The sequence below is a fragment of the Megachile rotundata genome, chromosome 15 (genome assembly GCF_050947335.1).
Source record: "Megachile rotundata isolate GNS110a chromosome 15, iyMegRotu1, whole genome shotgun sequence".
NCBI lineage: Eukaryota > Metazoa > Arthropoda > Insecta > Hymenoptera > Megachilidae > Megachile > Megachile rotundata.
Window position 1 is genome coordinate 6,265,589 of NC_134997.1, and position 22,471 is coordinate 6,288,059.

General features: G+C 34.3%; 2 protein-coding genes across 2 annotated transcripts in view; one reads left to right on the forward strand and one right to left on the reverse strand.

Annotated features, from left to right (window-relative positions):
• CycD (cyclin D) overlaps positions 1-22,471 on the forward strand; it is a 77,247-nt gene that overhangs the window by 40,773 nt on the left and 14,003 nt on the right. The window contains exon 3 of the mRNA XM_003704764.3: positions 15,887-16,049. Coding sequence (XP_003704812.1) covers positions 15,887-16,049 — 163 coding nt within the window. The remainder of the gene's footprint in view (positions 1-15,886; positions 16,050-22,471) is intronic.
• Positions 1-22,471, reverse strand: part of LOC143265944 (uncharacterized) — a 37,373-nt gene that overhangs the window by 1,176 nt on the left and 13,726 nt on the right. The gene's annotated exons all lie outside the window — the stretch shown is intronic.

The window sequence follows — 22,471 nt, forward strand, 5'->3', positions numbered from 1 at the left end:
ACAAACAAGTCATTTGAAATTATAAACAAGTATGTTCCGAATTACGTCGTGTTTGGGCTCATTTTAATCAGCAAAATACCACAAATATGTTGGTAAAAGTTTCATAACAAGAAAGTCAAAAGTAAAAAAATTTAATCTTGTATTAGTATTATCTCGTTGATATGTTACTGTCTGTTTATGTTTGGTCTACGCTCGCTTTTTTACATTCGAACTTTAATCAATGTATGAACTATACAATATAAGCTAAAGTTCAAACCTGAAAGACTTTATTGTAACTTCTACCATTCTTTTCGATAGCACTTATTCATTTTAGCCATAGAAGTCTTCGATTTTGACTGGCAGGCGTATCACGTGATTATCCGAATAGCACCGAAAAGGAACGAAGTTACCCGATGTGTCACTATTCGTCCGTTTACCGCGAATTTTGCCGTAGTAAACCCTCGATATAAACAAAACTCAGCAATCAAAAACGTATTGATAAAAGTTTCATAACAAAAAAGTAAGAAATACAGTTTCATCCGTGCATTAGTTTGTTTCACCGATATGTTACTACTTGTTAACGTACGATTTGGATGTTTTCTTCGCTCACTTTTCTACAGCTGACAAACGTCGATCGATGTAGTAACTGCACGATGTAAGCGAGACTTCAGACATCGAGACTTTACTGCGCTGGCATTTTCTAGAGTACTTACTATTCCTGAAACACCCCGTATAGATGATTTTAGCTAGACCATTTTTGGAAAGTTCTAACCAGACCGAATTATTACAGTCGAACAGTTACGTTGGGAACTAGTGGTCTCTCGTTGAATTAAAGTACAACGGGGGTTGTTGCATTTTAATTCTGTTCTTACTTCGTATTATACTGTGCGTTCATTGTATTATGCTCGGTTGAGGATACACCGCGTTTATCAAACTCGCTGGCACGAAATATAGAAATACTTGTTCGAAAGATTAACGGGAATTAAACGGTAATTTTTGGTACTATACACAGTGCTTCTGTTTGAATCCATGACCGCTTTAATTATCCTACTAATTGTTATACGTGTTTTAAAAAATGTTTCATGTTCGTGCACATGGTATGTTCTTTGCGAAGTACTTTCAGGTAATTTTTATTATCACACACACTTTACATATTTTACTTATTTCGAACAATTTATTTCGTTTCCTTCCACGCTGTAGTACAAATTATGAATATAAGTGTTGTTTACGTAAAGATATATGGACTCTTGGTAAATGCATATGAAAGAAAAAAATTCAATAACAAAATAAAGCACAAAGTTAGCGTTCAATTAATAGCTGAAACGGTACTATGCTTTCACTTGAATTTATTATCTCTTTTACTTGTAAATGTGATTCCCGTTTTAATTGTACGAAGCAATTACCCAGTGTGCAGTTTAACTTTTCAGCAGTAACATCGTCGCAAAAAGAAGAAATTTCAGTCAAACAATTTATTTCATGTCCTTGCACGCTGTGGTACAAATCCTGGTTATGAACATAAGTGTTATTGAGAAGAAAATGGTAATATTTAAAACTGCACAGTGTTTCTATTTTAATTCCCGTAATTAGCATGCTATTTGTTTCTCAAATGTTTCACATGGTTATACTGTATTTTTACAAGGCTCCGCACTGTCGCAGCCATAGATGGCTACTAGAAGAACCTGAAAACGACCCCTTGAGCACCGTTTCGTGTCCCGGTCGTTCCTCGAGGAACCTTCTCTCCCCGGCAGGAATGCCTTACGCCCATGGGGAGCAAGGAATGCACGGACGGTGATTCTGCTTTTTGTTGCCAGTTACGCTGAGAGAAGGAGCTCTCCCTGGTCTTTGTATTTTATTTTTGGCCGGAATGGTAAACACCTTGCTCACAGGCGCCGCCCTTCGATCCTGCATCATTCTTCCCTCTTTCTTCGTTCACCGCTCCTATTCCCGTCGGCTCGTTTTCTACTTTTTCTTCTCACTTTCTCTTACTCTCTTTCGCCGACCATCCACTGGGTGAGCTCGAATCTTCAGAAAAAATCCGCTAGGGACTAGGCCGAATCCTTGCTGGGAACGAGGGATACTCGAGATCGCCACATCTTCGCAGGTCTCCAGGTTTGAGTTCTGAATTTGGCGAAGCGAAGATTGGGAAATTTATGAATTTGAATGTTAGAGAATACGGAGATGGAGGTTCGACTTTTTGGAGAGTTAGAAATTTAGAAACTTGATGAAAGATAGGAAGTTTGAATATTCGAGGTATATCTTGCAGAATTTGGAGACTGAGAAATGTGATGATTTAGAAATTTGGGAATTTGAAGAGTTGGAAATTTGCGAACTTGGATACTGAAGAGTATGGAAGATAGCAGAGTTGATTTGACATTTTGGGGATTAAGAAATTTGGAAACTTGGTGGGTGTAAATTTGAAAGATAGGAAGTTTGGACATTGGGGGTATCTTTTCCAGAATGTGGAAATTTAGGAATGTGATGATTTAGAAATTTAGAAATGTGGGAATTTGAAGAGTTGGAAATTTGCAAATTTGAATACTAGAAAGTATGGAAGATAGCAAAGTTGAATGTTTGACCTTTTGAGAACTCAGAAATTTGTAAACTTGATGGGCGCATATATAGAACATAGACAATTTGGACATTCAGATGTATAAATTTGGACATCTTGCAGAATTTGGACTTGCCTATTTACAGATTTATGACTGTAATGATTTAGAAATTTAGAAGTTTGAAAGTTCAAGAATTTGAATACTTGAAGTTATGAAATTTGAAGAAGAGGATTTAGCAGAGTTGCTCCCTCATCATCTAATGTTTCCACACATCTATTAATCATTTTGCCGAATGATCACAGTAGCTATTTTCTGAACACGTTGTATATTTCGGCATCTACCTTTTCGGTGCAGACCACCTCCTATCGATTCCTCATTGCGAACCAGATAAATCGGACCCCCGTTTCTCAGAACCAGCCAGGTAATGGCAGGGACGTAACCCTCCGTGTTTCTCTTCTCAAGGAAAACTATTGTCCGTTGAATTTGTTGGCCGCTTTCGCCCTGGTTCCTTGGTCTATCTAGAATTCGGGTCGAACATTTGTTGGCGAAAATTGATTGCAAGGATCTTTGCAAAGAGCTACGGCTCCTTTGAATTTTTACGCAACGCCGTTCAATTTGAAGTCTGTGGATAATGAAATTAACGCAGGAGTCTTCGCATCTGTTTATCGAGTAACAATTCAGTTTGTTTTTTGGTTATTTGCTCTTTCGGCTTGTGATTTGTTCATACATTTTTTTATTTTTAATTTTTATTGTAATATTTTTATATATTTAATTTGTAGCATTTTTAATTTTTAATGCTGTATTTTTATAAACTTAATTTCTACTATTTTTCATTTTTATTGCAATATTTTTACAAACTTAATTTCTACTATTTTTAATTTTTAATGCAATATTTTTACAAACTTAATTTCTACTATTTTTAATTTTTAATGTAGTATGTTTACAAACTTAATTTCTACTATTTTTAATTTTTAATGTAGTATGTTTACGTACTTAATTTCTACTATTTTTAATTTTTGATGTAATATTTTTACATTGTTAATTTTGAGTATTTTCAATTGTTACTGTAGCATGTTTACATATTTAATTTTTGAGTATTTTTAATTTTTATTTATCTTCACATAATTTGTATTATTTTTAACATTTGCTGTAAGACATTTGCATACTAAATTTGTGCTATTTAAAATTTTAACTCTTACAAAAATGTTATTTTGTAAAATTATTTAAATATATCTTATCATTTATAAATCATTATCTTACAGTTATAAGAATTTGAATTTTTCTTATAATTATAAGAATTTTTTATTTATTTCTTACAAAATATTTATTACAATTAACTTAATTCAAATGTAATTATGTGTATCTCCTAAAATTCCTCAGAATGAAAATTCGTAAATCATTCGACCCGCCATTGAATCGTACATCAGAATGAGGCAACGTCAAATAAATAAAAAAATAAACTTACGATTGATTATTGTAATTACGTGTCATAAACTCAATTCGATAAGAACGTAACATGTATTCCTAAAACGATACACCGTTTTAAAAAAATGATGCAGCAGAACTGTGCATATAAGAGGTATAATAAGTGAATAATATTCTGTCCTGTAATTAATAAATGGACGCCGAAAGTTCACTTCCAAGAAACTGGAGCAACTCACAAAGGAGTCGACCGAGTGAATATTACAGTAGGGACCGTATCATTTTATTACCATTAAATCAGACTTCCTGTTAGCTTTCTATTGTGTTCGATATGCGTTATCGACGCCGAAATCGAAAGAAGGAAAGTCGATAGCAGCTTCGTAAAAAGAACGAAGACGAAGAGCGTAAGACGTGGAACATTCGAGTCCTACACATATGTCCATATCCACAGGTGCGAAGTTATGTGTTGTAAATGAGTGACAGTAGTGTAACGCTGAATACGTGGACCATGTGTCAAGAATTAATGAATCATCTTCGATTATAATACTAAATTGGGTTGTTCTGAAAGTGGTCTAAGTTCATTTAGCACTATTTCTTTCACGATTCTGTGTATACCATCAAAAGATACCTCTTGGTAGAAATTATGTTAAATCTTGACTGTTGACATCAAATTGTACATGCTATAGCTAACAACAACTGATAGGTGGACTTAGGTCACTTTTAATAATTGGGTTTAAATAAATTTTTATTAATCATGTAAAATATTAAAGTATATTATTATAGAATAATAATGACTAAAAAATAAACAAGAAACTGTCTCAAAAATCCTAAAACAGCTCTGAAGTATAATCTTAATAATTCCCAATTTTTTTACTTAAATACAATATCATAATATTACCATTTAAGAGATCTCAGGTTAGGTTAGTTTGACGCTCACCGAAACAAATCTACACATGATGCATACATTCTACTTAATTTTAAAATAGGAAGACTAAACACGAGTTACGGCTGGTAATAATTCAAGCATAGATGGATAGAAAAAAGTGTGACCAGGAAGAGTAGATGATCGCCGTTTCAAAAATCTCGCAGACTGGTTCGGACCGGTTGACAAAGTGAAGAGCTGATTGCTAACGTCCGGAATGCACGCATTCCGAAGACCTGCGTGAAAAATGATCATTGGCTCCATTTTTTATGCAAAATTTTGAACGTCGACCGAAAATTTTCTTCTTATGTTTGGTAAATTATCGAGGAGTGCATGCAGACTGGTGTGGAATTTTCGTTTTCATCTTAATTTCTTTTATCAACTCTTCTTTTATATTCAGTATCAATTATTCAGTTTGCAAAATAGATGAAGGGAGGGGTAGTTAAAATATATTACAACAGTGTGGATAAATATATTCTTCATATGGTTCATTATAAGTATTAAGTAAAGTATGTATATTCAACCAATATATTTATTTGAATTATTTATGAGATTCAAGAGAAATTATATCAAGCTACATTTGTCATAGAAATACAAATGATACATTTTCTTGATTTTCCAAAAAAAATAAATAAGTACGTAATGTATTAGTGTCTGACTTGCCAGAAATGATGTGGAAGCTCTTGGTTCATTTGCTAACTTATGGTTAACAGATTTGGTAACTCTTCCTTAACTCTTAGTCACACTTCATCAGAATAATATACCTAACACATTAAAACATTGAAAACCTCATTAAAAATGATTCTTACAAAGCTACTTATTTTAACTTGAACAAAATTATAAATTTGAAAATTGACTATTCGCTAGCCTCTCACTTTATCACATAAAAATTTGAACATCAGATTTCCCCACAGCTAATTGACTTAATCATTCTATCTCCAACAAATACAGACATGAACAGAGAAAATAGAAATGTGAAATTTCTAAGTGTGAGATAATTCTACTGGCCACTTCTAATTCTTACGGTATATAGCAGGGGTCGGCAACCTGCGGCCCGCGGGCCGCATGCGGCCCTTTGCAACTTTTTGTGCGGCCCGCCAAAGCACCAATATAATTTTAGGAAAAATCAACAAACTTAGAGCGTGAGCGTGCCGAAATGTGGCCGGTGACAAAAATGCGCGCTAACAGAAGCATATTGGGAAACCTATTTTACTGCGCAAGTTTAGTCCCCGCTCTCCAGCGAATACGACGCAACGGTTCGCTTAACAAGTGTAGCACTCTTTCATTTCGCCAGTTTGCTACTGTATGTTCATATGTGCATTTTGCACGTAAACACGTTCATATTGACAACCGTATGACGTTTCACTACAATAGGTAATGAGAAATACATGTTATTCTTAATGTATTTATACTCGTATATGATATAAAAGCACTATTTAAGTTACATTTGAATGTGCGGCCCGCATACAAAATTTTATTTTGAAAATGGCCCGCCATCCGAAAAAGGTTGCCGACCCCTGGTATATAGCATTGAATGTGCCAATAGCTTGATCGAAACAGGAGAGAGTAAAATATACATATGTATCGACGTCGTAAAAGAAATCGATTTTCAAACAAGTTACTCTTGATTTAAGGAAAAAAGAAGAGAGACGAAGGGCACGTTGACAACTTGATACGCCACTTGGGTATTCATGGTATTGCGGTAGTGCATACGTATCGTGTGTACGCGTATTTCGTCGACGTACACACATTACGCACGCACGTATGACGCAACGGGTGTGCATACCTGATCCACGTGCAATTTAACCCTTTGCGGTCTCGACCCGATACCGTATTTTGCCATTATCGCCTCCGGATCGAATTTAATAAACAACGGAACTGCGTTGTGCCTTTGGAATTTTTGTAATTATCAAATTTCGATACTTGTAGGTTTGAAATTTCGGAATTTGTGCATTTGATATTTCTGTGACTATCAAATTTTGAAATTTGTATGTTTGGAATTTTTATTGTTAGGTTTTAGAATGGAATACTTCAGCAAGAGTTGTAGATGACGATACAAGTTTTTGTTGATACAGTAATATGTTTGTAACAATTCAATTTTGGAATTTGTTCATTTGACATTTCTGTGACTATCAAATTTGGAAATTTTTACGTTTGGAAGTTCTAGGACTGTTAGGTCTTTAAATGGAATATCAGAGCAAGAGTTTTAGATCACAGGTTTCTATCGATACGATAATATATGATTTTTCTCCAGACAACTAGGTTCAAATCAATAGTAGCATCAATAACACCTGTGTCGTTACATTCCTTCGAGCAGTTTTAGTTTATTATCATTCACATCTACCGAACCCTTTTAGCAGCACTTGAAATCATCAATTCAGCCTTGTTCGTAAAAATTACGCCCATACCGAGCCGCCATCTTGTAAGCAGTCGAAAAGATAGATACAAAATGGACGGTTCACTTCGGAACATTCGATACATAACGTTCGCTTTGGAACATTCGATACATAACGTTCGCTTCGGAACATCGGATGGACAATCGTTCAGTTTGAACATCGTTAAAAATAAGTAGAAACATATCGGTTATACAATTATCCACTTATGAATATCGACTTCAAACTATATACAGTGTCCTATGTTTAATCGTCGCTGAATATTGCTCCTCTGAGGACATACGTGGCCCAGGTCAAAGTGGTCCGTATCCATAAAATTGTCAGCAGTCCTAGACTACCTCTTAGGGCGTGTCTACATTATGCCAGTAACTGGTGCTAGCCTTGCAGTATTTAGTCGAATTTTCGCGTTTCTTTGCCCGTACCAGGTTAGAAAAAGGTGAGAAAGTAAAGAAACACAGCAATCTTGCAATAAGCAATCGAACAGACACGAACTAGACACGGTAACATTGGATACATAGACACGTTGCTTCAGAACATCAGATTTCTTAATTATTGTTAAAAATAAGTAGAAACACATCAGTTATACAATTATTCTACACTCCATAAATATAAGGACTTGCAATACGAAGTTCACAATGTCTTAATTTCACAATTACTCCTCTAACATATGTAATAAAAACGAAATTGAATCGTTCATTAATAACTTGTGGAATGTTGATCATTAATATCAAGTAGAATATTGAATACGTTAAATCTTGTAAAATATTGAATGCATTAAATCTTGTAGAATATTGAATACATTAAATCTTGTAGAATATCGAATACATTAAATCCCATAGAATGTTGAATACATTAAGACAGTGAGGATATAAGCATAATTATCAATTAGCTGTATGAGTACGCAATTATGTTTGAGAACTCTGTTATCTCGTGACAAAATTGTACATCATGTGTCAAAAACGCAGGATTAATTACGGGAGCATATGTTGTAAGATAAGGCATCGTGTGAAATCGAATTACATGAACCGCAGGATAATTACGGATAATTACTGCATGATGATACATCATTTTTGGGATGACGAATTTTTTACGTCAGATGGCAGGGGCTGGAATCAGTGCAACAGGTGGCGAATGTAGTGAGAATGAAAGTAAACGCAATGAATTTCATTTTCATTTATATCTATATACATGAAGACTTTCAATTTTATAATAATTATATACGAAACTGTAATTTTAGTTTTACTGCTACTTGAACTTACATGTGAATCATCTATATTATTCAAAATTTTTTTAACCTCCAGTACACACTGGATCACACATGTTCACACGAACGTGTTAATCTTGTACTATTAATCGCTACTTCTGATTATATTCTACAAATCCATAAACTTCAAAATTTTAGTACTCTACAAAATCGAAGTATTGCAAATAATTTTCTAATTTTAATAACTGTAAATTTTGTACAAATTTTTTAATAATTTTGTAACAGTTCCAAATTTCAAAATTACCAAATTACCACGTCCACAAATTCTAAAATCTGAAAATAAAAAAATACAAAAATACATGGAACCAGAAATAGAAATACTAAATATGATAAAATTTGAAAACTGGGAAGAGTTACAAATAAGTTCATAAACTTATATATGCAAAACCAGATATGTGCAGCATTATCACGAACGTTAATAATGCTAAATATCTCGACGAGATTTTTCTCCAATCTACAACTGTATTCCTCGAGCATTAGTAGACCAGTTATTCGATTTTAATTTCCCAGAAGTTGCCCAGAAACGACCGTCTGCGAACGGCGCATCGACTGCGCCGATTCGATTCCATTTAATCGAGACGGTGCTGAGAGGGTCAGAGGGGGGACTGGCCCTCTAAGCATTCCAAGAGGACCACGAACTCGTCCCCTCGTGAGAACTCGCTAGCCGACTAGCCGTTCTGTAAAAATGCAAACGCACAAGTGTAACCGCCCCGGCGTTGCATCATTTAACACACCGGCTCTTACGCTGCATCACGAGATACCAGATATTTCAAGAGAAAATAATAAAGACGCGAACGAGCGAGCGAGTTGCGAGAAGCGACTTGTGTTACTGGATGGTCTACGCGGACTCGGCCGGTCGACGATACAGAAAACCGCAACGGTCCAACTCGTTTTATATACAGGGTGGTTCTGTTGGGACGAGCTTCTTTAAAGGAAAATTTCGAGGAAATTATAGGGGAAAAAATAAGGTGGTTACTGGGTGGTTACAAGGTGGTTACAGGGTAGTTACTAGTTGTGGATGTTACTGTTGGGGGCTGTACTAGCTTTTCTGGGAGTTGTGATAGGGACTGCACTTTTTTACGTAAAACTAGGAGAAAATTATAGAGGAAAACATTGGATGGTACAAGAGGGTGCTTACTAGTTCCACCCTAGTACATAGAATGTTTCTGCGAGCTGCAATAGAGACTGTTATTTTTTAAATAAAATTAGGGGAATATTATAGAGGAAAATATTGTAAGGTACAAGAGGGTAGTTACTAGTTCCACCCTAGTACATAGAATGTTTCTGCGAGCTGCAATAGAGACTGTTATTTTTTAAGTAAAATTAGGGGAATATTATAGAGGAAAAAATTGTAAGGTACAAGAGGGTAGTTACTAGTTCCACCCTAGTACATAGGGTGTTTCTAGAAGCTGCAATAGAGACTGCTATTTTTTAAGTAAAATTAGGGGAATATTATAAAGGAAAACATTGGATGGTACAAGAGGGTGGTACTTACTAGTTCAAACTAGTACATAGGATGTTTCTAGAGGATGCAACATGGTAGAGCTTTTGTTTTGTTAAAACTAGAAGAAAATATTAGAGGAAAATATTACATGGTACAATAGGGTTGTAGTTACTGGTTCACCATGGTATAGAGTGTTTCTGGTGGATGTGAGAGGGTAGTAAAGGAAAATTAGAGTAGTTTAACTAACAAGGTAGTTTAAGTTTAGCTAACAGGGTAGTTTAAGGAGAACTAGGGAAAATGATAGAGGAAAGTGTCATATGATATGTGGAGAGGTACTTCATTACAGTAAGTGTTCGAATGGTTCTCCATCGTACTCTACGCCATTGTGAAATTATTAATTTAAGGGTGAAATTATAAAATTACAAATTTGTTATAAAAGGATGAAATTAGTGATGAAATTATGAAATAATAAAATTAATTATGAAATTATGAAGTTACAAAATTATAAAAGTATAGAATTACTAAATTATTAAATTGTAAGATTGTAAAATTATTAAATTGTAAAATTCTAAAATTCCAATATTTCAAAATTCTAAAATTCTAAAATTAATTATGGAGATCTAAAGATAAAACTAAATATGAAATTAAAAGACCATAAAATCATGAAACTAACCATAAAATCATTTAAATATAAAATATTCAAATTTACAAAAATTCCCACATCTCCAAGCTCCCAACCTCCCGAACACAAACTAAAACAGTAAAGAATTCTACAAACTAGACAAAACATCAGTATTTGTTTGAATATTGCATCAGTGTACAACCGCTAACGCACCGTGGAAATAAATGATGCATGAAGGGGTTAAAATGAGAGTGTTCACCCTGTATAAATAGTAAAACGGCGTATCCCTGAGCCGGATCGTTGGCCTTGATCGCGGAATCGTTACGTTTACGCTCGCGTACGCATCGTACCGTGTCGTGTGTAGCAGCGTCGTGTGTACCGCGTCGTTGCACCGTCACGCATTCCGTGACGAGTTTATACGACCATCGACGAGATACTACGTGTGTCGACGTTGTTCTTCGCTATGCTCGAGCGTGCCCCTTCTACTACTCTTTCCGAGCAACTTTTTATTAAATCTACTCGAAGCTTTGACCACGCTAATAGCGCGCACGTTCTCCACGAAGGTTAACTTTTTTCGTTTTAGATGAATTTTACGCGTTACTGAACTTGCCGAGGCTGATTCTTTGAAAATGGAATCATTTATTTCCTGCCTGTCATTGTTGGAAATTGTTTATGACGGGAGTTGTTTAAGCTATTTTGCGATTTTATTGTTTTTGTGGAGGGAGGACTTAGGTATATGGTTTAGCTTGAAAATAATTTATTTCCATATTATATATTTTATATGTATTTTTATATTTTTATATACGTGTATTAAATGTATTTTGTCAAAGTATATAAAAATATTAAAATGTTAAAACATACAGATATATAAAAATACACAATACATATGTATGTATAACATGTGAAAATATTTGTATGCGTACATATATGTAATTTAATATTCTCTATTTATGTGCAAAAATAATATATGTATTTATATGTACATATAAGTTGTAATATTCCCAGTTCATAGTGTATATAAAAATTGTATATTTATTATGCATATATGTACATATGAAATGTAGTATAAAACAAACATGTAGTCTAAACACTTTTTGTCGCATTAATTTATATTCATTTTTTAATTAAATTTATTCAATTTGTAATTTGTATTTTACCTAAAGTTCTCCAAATTACTGAATAATTAAATCTGTAGACATTATTGAAACTTAGGTTAGTTCACCCAACCTTTCATACCAGATTCACGAGACTATACAAAATGGCGGATCTCAGTCTCATCTCAAATTACGGAAATATTCTACCAAAATTTAACCTTCAAAATGAAGAATCATAAACCAGTTCTGGGAGAATCATGAATCAGTTCAATGTTACAAATTTTCAATTTGAATACAAATGCTTATTAATCGTCGTATGTATAAAAATGAAATACTCGAATGACGCACAACCGTGGTTCTATCATAAATCGTTTTCCTCGTTTGCCTCGACAAGCAGATAAATTGTGCATCGTCGCGTTACGGTGCAACTATCGACTACGACACCACTCGAGAATCGACTTACGGTCGCGTAAAAATCACGCCTATACCACTTGCGCGTGGTCGTCTTTGTTTCATTCACCGGCACTACGTGTCGCGTTACGAGCGTATACGTACGCACTCGAGTATGAAGCTCCACCTCTTCAAGGATGAGAGGTCAATCGAGGAGGTGAGACCAAGAGGAAAACGATATGCTTTGCACAAATACAATGAGGGTGAAAGAAAATGGATCCTTGGCGGTTTCTTCTACTTAACTGCGGAATTTCGTTTGAAAGAGTTCGTAATTAGATTCAAATGAGTATACATCAGTACATGAGCATACGTCAAAATATATTTCGGCTGTGAATTTTATTATAAATTTTGTTCTAAATGTTTCTATTATAGATTTTATGACGAATGATTATTTTTTAATTTACATGACAAGTATATACATCACTCACACTACAAATAAAACTTGAGATTAATGAGTGTACACGTTGAATGTGATTAATTGGACGAAGACCTGAGTTAAGTATATTTTTTCAAATTGATCAATTTTATTAAATTTATTGAAATTATCAAGTTCACCAAAATTTTAAATTTGATCAAATTTATCAAGTTCATTAAATTTATTCATTGAAGTTATCAAGTTCTCAAAAATTTTTAATTTGTTCAAATTTATCAAATTCATTAAATTTATTAAATTTATCAAACTCGCAAAATTTAAGAGGTTAATCAAATTTATTAAATTTATCAGACTTACCAAATTTATAGAATTGATTAAATTATTAGAATTGTCAAGTTTATCAAACTTGTCGAATCTATCATATTTATCAAACTTACCAATTCCCTTTACAGAATTTATGAAATTTATGTAATTTAATTTATTAAACTTTGCAGATACAACGAATTTATCAAATTTATCAGGATCATCAAATTTATTAAACCTATTTGTCAAATTAATTTACCAAATTGATCAGATTTATGAAATTAAATTTTATCACAAATCCCTAATACTATAATTACTAAAAGGGTATGAACCCTTTCAAATCCCCCACCTCAAACTAACCTAACCCTATACATTTTACGTACAAAGATCGCACATTTCTGACAGGAACAAAGTGTGATGACAAGACAATTAATTTCACGTGGAACGTGAAAATGTCACGAAGCGAGGTGTTGATTCGACTAAAAGTTGACTCAAGCCACGTCACACGGTTTCGTAAGAGACTTTCAGAGCCTTGAGTATCGTACCCACCGAATTCAATGGACTTTTAATCAAGCCGAAGGACGCGTAGTACTCCACGTAGTATAGCCGCCGTGTAATTTCACGGTCGAGAGAAAACGAGGGTACTACGACGTACTCGAGCGAGCAGCGCATCCGCGAGACGGAAAGGAAGCAGAAAGCGTACGTGTACGTTTACTACGATCACGCGCGATACACGCGGAGGAAATGAGCGTGTACAGTCAGCAGCAAATCTGGCTATCTTATGGAAAATATGGCAAGCGAGGGGGAAGAAATTAGTTGATCGTTCAGTTTTTTACCTTGAAAGTTTTTAGATACGTTGCGCATTTACGAACTTTGGATTTGGGGATTTATGGATGTGGGAGATGAAGGATTTGGAGATTTATGGATGTGGAAACTTAGGGTTTCGGGGATTTATGGATGTGGGAACTTAAGGATTTGGAGATTTACAGGTACGAGAGCATAGGGATGTGGGAACTTAGGGATTTGGAAATTTACGAGTATTGGAACATAGGGATTTGGGGATTTATGGACGTGGAAATTTAGAGATTTGGAAATTTACAGGTACGAGAGCATAGGGATGTGGGAACTTAGGGATTTGAAAATTTACGAGTATGGGAACATAGAGATTTGGGGATTTATGGACGTGGAAACTTAGAGATTTGGAGATTTACAGGTATGGGAGTATACAGATGTGGAAACTTAGGGATTTGGAGATTTACGAATACGGGAACATAGGGATTTGGGGATTTATGGATGTGGGAACTTAAGGATTTGGAGATTTACAGGTACGAGAGCATAGGGATGTGGGAACTTAGGGCTTTGGAAATTTACGAGTATTGGAACATAGGGATTTGGGGATTTATGGACGTGGAAACTTAGAGATTTGGAGATTTACAGGTATGGAAGTATACAGATGTGGGAACTTAGGGATTTGGAGATTTACGAGTATGGGAACATAAGGATTTGGGGATATATGAATATGGAAGCTGAAGGATTTTGGAGATTTACAGATGTGTAAATTTAAGAATTTGAGAATTTATAGACGTGGAAACTTAAATTTTGGAATTCAAAAATATAGAAACTTAAAGATTGTGGGATTTACGAGTATAGGAACTCAGGCATTTGGAGACTTGCAAGTATAAGAATTTAGAGATTCAGGAATATATGTGGAAGTTGAAGCATTAGGGGATTTACTGATGTGGAAACATAAGAATTTAAGTATTTATAGATGTGAATCTTGAGATTTAAAGGTTTATAGATATGGGAATCTAAAGACTTGGAGATTTGCTGCAATAGAAACTTATGAATTAGAAAATATGGATACAGCAACTTAGGGATTTATCGATTTAAGAATTTGACGACCGGAATTTGAACATTTACGAATTTATAAATTCAGAAATTTTGCAGATACCAAATTTGATTTAGAAAGATAAGGTAGTTATTTGAAGATATATGAATTTAGGAATATAAGTATTTGATGTCCTTAACATTTGAGTACATGCACATGTAAAAATTTAGGGTTCGAGACACTAGAAAATATAGATTTCCTGAAATTTAATGATTCAAGAACTTGTAAATATAAATGAAGATTTGAAGAATTCGAAGTTTAAGAATTTTAAAGATTTTTATAGAAACGTAATAATGTGAAAATTATCAAACTTAGATATGTCCATATCCAATGCAAAGTTATGTTGCATCCGAGTGTACAGCATGGAAGGAACATGCCAAGTTAAACGTACCTTCCTTAGGTTAGGTTAACGTTTGAATATTTAATGCGTAAACTGAGCACCATGTGCCCACGAATAATATGAAATGTACGCGCTGCAAAGAGGATATATCCTATGTGCACGTATGTGAAATTATTAACATGGGATATTTAACGTGAGGAATATTTCGTTTATATATGAGAAATTAATTGAAGGTAGGAAAGATATTTTATACGTGAAATATATAATTGTACTTGCGATAGCAATTATTTTTTTCTTGGAAAAATGAAAAATTTCTGTGATTTGAAAATTTTTTAATTTGAACAATTTATATTTTTCATGTCTGTAGAATCTGACGGTGAAACATAACATTTTGACCAATTACCCATGTAAGGTATTTTGACCTAACCCATTAATTAGCTGTTTTTATTTTGTAATAAAGTAAAAAATTTAATCAATACTCATCTGAAATAAAATTCAGTCAAAACTTCATCAAAAATTCAGACAATACTGAGAAACGTCAAAATTAAACCTCAACTCGCTAACAATAAACCAAAAAACCGTATCACTACTCTTAAATAAAATTAAAGAATGTAGCTAACAAAAATTCCCATACAAAATAATCACACAGTGCATTAATTTTTCCAAATCGTACAGACTGCACATATAAGGAAAAACAAAAATCGTATGATAATACCTATGCATCATTAACGCCCACTATGAAGCACAAATCCACTGTAAAACACGTTCCACGTGTCTCAGTTTGATGTAGGTTCCACATCGTGGAGCAATGAATCATAATCGCATTCTGTTCGATGGTTGCAGAGGTGGGAACAACTGGTCGTCTCGAAGCTGAAATGGGAATTATCTGCGGTGACACCAGGTGACTTCCTGATGCACATCCTGAGCAGACTGCCCGTGCCCGGAAGCTGGGACCCGGTGATGGTCAGGAGGCACGCGCAGACTTTCATCGCCCTCAGCGCCAGAGGTAAATAATAAAAAATTTAGAAAACCGCACACAGGATGTGGACGTAATAAGAAATGATAGCTGGAGTGATACCGAACAAGTTTTTCCTCTACCAAAATGTTCGACGAGGCTGAATTTTTGAGTTATTAATACTTTGACTGCGGTAGTGATGGCTATGAACTGATTTTGATCGTGAACAAGCAAGATCTTAAACTTTACTCTTCATTTTTTCCCCCATGAAATTTGCTTTGTATTTATGCTTATAAATATTAGCACATTTTGTAAGTGATAACGCGTTTTATTAATATAGACACATCGATTGATTAATAATATGTTACTGCTGCGGTGTAGATTTGTTTGCGATTGCAATGAACATCGGATCATACCCATCACTCTCCTAAGTTCAATATTGGTCGGCCAATCAATTTTTTTCTAAATTGATTTCTAATTTTACTCAACAATAAAATTATTTTATATTTTACATTTGATATTATCATAAAGTTCCTTGCTGAGAAACGTAACAGATTTTTGTGAAAAATAGTATGTCGTCATATGGATGACGTGACACGTTCCAAGCATATGGTCGTAAACACATTTTAAGTTTCTCTAATTTTATTAGTTTAGAAGGCACCTGGCGGATACGCTAAAATGGATATCGTGTATTTGATCATGTTAAAATTTTCTGCGTTTTAGATTTCGCGTAAAAATAGACGAACTAACCTTAGCACACTATTTATGGAGCGGCAACGTAAAAGTTTCTTAGAAGCCAGAATTTTAATTATGAAATGTAAACACTCATATTTCACTCCTTGTTATTGTTTAAATATAAATAACATACACTATAATATTCATGAGTTAATTATAATTATGATTGTTGTACAAATAAACAACGTGTATACACTGAGTAAAAATTGTATAAATATTAATTCATGTTAATACGCTACTATTATTGGGTTGAACGAAATAACATCATGGAAATATTGCACTAATTGTAAAACATTGTAACGAGTTGAATTCATTGATAAGAACTTATTACAATTCGTTCTACTTTTCGACAGGAAATCCTTCTGACAAGTTTTTAAGCTTCTTGGCGCCTACAGCCATCATTTTCATAATACTGTAATTGTCGTAGACACGATAAGAATAATTAACAAGAAAGGTCGTACCGTAGAGTAGCGCATAAATTTCTATCTGTGTTCTAGTTTTCAATCATAACTGCTCGTCAAATTTGAATATTTCAATGAAACGATAACACTCGCTCCTCTTTTTGCAAATTTGCGATACACGTTTTAAAAGTGGATCAAGTCCACTGTTTATGAAAGATAACTTAATACGTCAGCAATCTGCAGCGAAAATAATTGAAAATTCCCAATTTTTGATCAGGCAATATAATGGTAGTGAAAAGATTATGATAGTGCAAGCCCTTAGGTTGATTTTTCTTTGTCTTTCTTACGCAGTATATAAGATATGATATTGTTGCATAGCAATTATGGATAATTGTAGCGAAATTACGAGTGAAGGTTCATCGTGTGAAAACACAGAGCGTAAAATTAAGGTGTGAAAGATTGCAGCGTGGAAAATTACCATGCAAGGGATTATAAGGCGTGAAATTACGACGCAAGGGATTATAGCGCGTGAAATTACAACGTAAGGGATTCCAACGCGTGAATATACGGCACGAGAAATTACAGCACGTGAAATTACGATGCAAGGAGCTATGGCGCTAGAAAATGGGACGCGAGGAATTACAGCGCGTGAAATTACAGCGCAAGGAATTATAGCGCACGAAGATACGATGTGCAGGGATTTATAGCGCGTAGAGATACGACGCGAGAAATTACAGCGCATGATATTACAGTGCAAAGGATTATAGCGTATGGAATTATCATGCAAGGGAATGCAGCGCGTGAAATTACAGCGCAAGGAATTATAACGCGTGAAGATACGATGTGTAGGGATTTATAGCGCGCAGAGATGCGACGCGAGAAATTACAGCGCATGATATTACAGTGCAAAGGATTATAGCGTATGGAATTACCATGCAAGGAATTGCAGCGCGTGAAATTACAGCGCAAGGAATTATAACGCGTGAAGATACGATGTGTAGGGATTTATAGCGCGCAGAGATGCGACGCGAGAAATTACAGCGCATGATATTACAGTGCAAAGGATTATAGCGTATGGAATTACCATGCAAGGGATTACATCGTGTAAAATTAAGGCACTAGGAATTATAGCGCGTGAAGATACGAAGTGTAGGGATTTATAACGCGTAGAGATACGACGCGAGAAAATGCAGCGCAAGAAATTACGGCGCAAGGGATTATAACGCGTCAAATTACCACGCAAGGTATCACAACGTGTGAAATTGCGGCGCAAGGATTTACAGCGCGTAGAATTACGACGCGAGAAATTACAACGCGTGAAATTACGATGCAAGGTACTATTGCGTGTGAAACTATGACGCGAGGAATGACACCACGTGATTATACAATGCATGGAAATACGATAAGTGACGGTATACGATTCATGGAAATGGAACACATCAAAATACATCAAATTAATCAATAACAAAAGAATGTTGGAGTCAAAATACGAAGACAATGCAAGTGAAACTAAAATTACAAAAATAACTGAACAACCGAAATATTATCCATGTAATCAACAATTTATTCAGTTTGAAAGTCGATCACATGAGAAATGTTTCGAGAACTTTTTGTATTCGACCGGAACCGAGTTATCGACTTTCGTCGAGCGATTCGACACATCGAAGGCATTTCGACGCTTATTACAAATGATAATCGCGTCATGCAACGCGTAGTAAATACGACACGCTTTAAAATGCAATTCCACCGGGCTGCTGTTCATTGTCAGCCCGGTTAGAACCGTGCCACGGCATCGTAAACAATCGATAACGTGCATCGTTAACTCACGCGTTAATGAATATGCCGGTGCATCGTATAATGCACTCGACCATCACGTAACTACATACTTTCGATCGAGTCTATATATACATACACGAGTGTGTGTACTTTTTGCCTCTTTAATGGGTCATTCGCTTTGTGGGACTGTCGATAGTATACGATGAAAGTGCAAGGACGTTCATTTTTATCGTTCGATTTGTCTATTCAATTTGTTTATTGTCTATAAACTTAATCATTATTCGTTTCATATTTATTTTTCAATTCTTTTATTCTATGTATATTTTATTGATCTTCCGTGTGTGTGTATTTCATGAATTGATATTTTATGGTTACTTGTATTGTACATTTTTATTGTACATTTATATTCTACATTTACATTGCACATTTGTATTGTACATTTACATTGCACATTTACATTACACATTTGTATGGTACATTTACATTATACATTTACATTGTACATTTACATTGTACATTTACATTGTACATTTACATTGTACATTTACATTGTACATTTACATTGTACATTTACATTGTACATTTGTACTGCACATTTATATTGCACATTTACATTGCACTTTTACATTGTATATTTGTATTGCACATTTACATTGCACATTTACATTGCACATTTACATTACACATTTGTATTGTACATTTACATTATACATTTACATTGTACATTTACATTGTACATTTACATTGTACATTTACATTGTACATTTACATTGTACATTTACATTGTACATTTGCACTGTACATTTGCCCTGTACATTGTGCACTTCACAAGCATCAGATAAATCAACCAAAATGGAGTCCTATGTCCACCCCATCGCAAGAAACTCCGTAACAAAAAGTCATCGTTAACGAGTCGAAGAACAATTATCAAAATCGTGTAGGTATCGAAAACGAAGACCTTGAAAAACCACGGAATCAAAAAGAAACTGTTGAAGCGAAGAAAGAAGAAGAAGGGGGAAGCGTCGGTCACGACGGGATCGCGAGACACGTTTAAATCCCCTTCTGGTCGTTGCCAGTCGGTTGTTATTACAAGTGACGACGGCAAAAAGCAAGGACCATCGTCCTTCGTCGTCTGGCCGGCTCGGTGGTCCCTGCTTGAAGAAGGAGAAAAGACTAGAAGCGGACCCGAAGAGGATGATTGTTTCTCACGAGCCAAACTAGGTAGTCGACGTGCCCGGTTCGAGTCGTTTGACCTTCTTTTTCAGCGACGAAAAGAGAAGCAAACGGCGCCACGAATTCCAACCGCTTCCTTGAATCGCGGAAGGTCCCTGAACTCCGCCGACTTTTTCGATTACACGCCCTTATGTTGCCTGCCTGAGTGCGCGGATGCTGGGTGCTTGTACAGTCACCGGCAAATATGGAGGTTTACTAGGGAGAATGGTGGAGGAAAGGAAGGACGGGGTTTTGGGGAGTGGACTCGAAGGTTTAGGTATTTAGGTGTTTGAATATTTGGAGGGATTTGGGAATTTAAGAGTGTGAGAAGCTGCGATTGTGGAAAAGTGAAAATATGAAAATTTAGGGAATTTTAAGAATTCGGAAATTTGGAGGAATTTAGGGAAATTTAAGAATTTAAAAATTTGCAGGGGTTTGGTAATTTGGATATGTGAGAAGATGGGAATATAGAAAGTTAAGGAATTTTAAGGATTTGAGAATTTAGGGATTCGAAAGATTTAAAGAATTTGACAAATTTGCAAGAATTGGAAAATTTTTAGAACTTTTAAATTTCTGATGTTGGTAATTTAGTAACTTAGGGATTTAAGAAATTAGAAAATTTGGGGATTTCAAAATTTTAAGAATTTCGGGAGTGTTGGTTTCATAATTTGTGAATTTGGAAATTTGAAGAATTGATCATTTGGAAATTGTAAAATGTATTAGCTGGGAATTTTTTAATTTTTTAATTTTACAAAAATTGGTATCTCATCAATTTTGAAATTTTAAAAGCTTGAAATTTGGAAAATGGTATCTAGAAAATTTTAAAATATACGAAATTATTATCCGTGAAATTTTGATATTTTAAAAATTTCAAGTGATATCTAGGGAATTCTGGTACTTTAGAACTTTCAAGCGATATCTAGAGAATTTTGGTATTTTAAAAATTTCAAGTGTATCTAGGGAATTTTGTTATTTTAACAATTTAAAATAATGTCTAGGGAATTTTTATATCTTAAAATTTTCTAGTGATATCTGGGGAATTTTTGTATTTAAAAAATTTCATATTAATATCTAGGAAATTTTATATTTAAAACCTTTCGAAGCTGATATCTAAGGAATTTTCGGAATTTATAAAATTGCTATCTTAGGAATTTTTTTATTTTAACAACTTATAAAACTATATCTAAGGAATTTTATGAATGTATGAAATTGCTATCTAGGAAATTTCTTAATTTTACAAACATGAAAAATAATATCTGGGCAACTTTTAATTTTAAAAACTTAAAATCTGGTATCCAGTGAATTTAGGGAATAAATAATTGAAGTACTATTAAAATACACTTAAACGCAATTCTAGTTACAAATTTTAACACTAAAATTTCGAAATTTAAAAATAACGAATCTTAGATTTTTTATTTAAAATTACTATACTACTATTATTTTCTTAAGTATCATTATTATTTACAATTATTTTAATTAAAAACTGTTGAATTCCTTTATTAAAAAATGACCGCAACATTTCCATTAAAATTATTTGGAATGCAACATCCTATCGATTTATCATTCTTCACCGCAATATCCGTAGAAGATGAAATATTCTGACGAGAAGAAAATTTCTGAAGATTTATTTCCATAGTTAGTTTCATAGCTAGGTATTTCATTGAATACAACAATCGTTGACGTGGCACGTCGTCTTCTTCAAACATTTATAATTAGGATGCACCCTGAGGACGCCTAGCAACGCGACAAGAAAAAGGATTTGAAAAGCATAAATACCACAGAAACAGGAAGAACCACTGTCGGGAAAGAATAAGGAGAAAAGAAATCATGAAAGGTATGAAAGAAAAGCATAAGTGACAGGGAAGAAAAGAAGAAAAGAAAGGCAGGAGAATAAATATACGACGAAAGAGAAAGATCCAAAGGGAAGAGAGGAGCTCGACAAACAGCCATCAAGAGAACATAACCAAAGCACCAAAATCAAAAGAAGCTTCAGAATGGATGGAAAGAGGAAGACGTGCGGAATAAAAGAATCGCGATCAAGAAGAGAGCCCGCAAGAAAGAAGCGGAATATGAGAACAGGAAGTACAAGAGAAGTACAAGAAAATTGAAACCAAAACAAAGCAAAAGAAAACTTTTCATTATTCTGAGCGGTCTGCAGCATGATGCGAAAAATGTTCAATCTAATCGAGACTTCTGCTGTATACATAAATAAATTACCTTTTTTTTGGTAATTTAAACATTTTTATTTATGTGGTTTCTTTAATTTTTGTTTCAAAATTGTTAAAGACAGAAAATTTTATTTTGGAAAGAAAAAATTTTAGACTTATATATTTCAATAATTTTTGTATA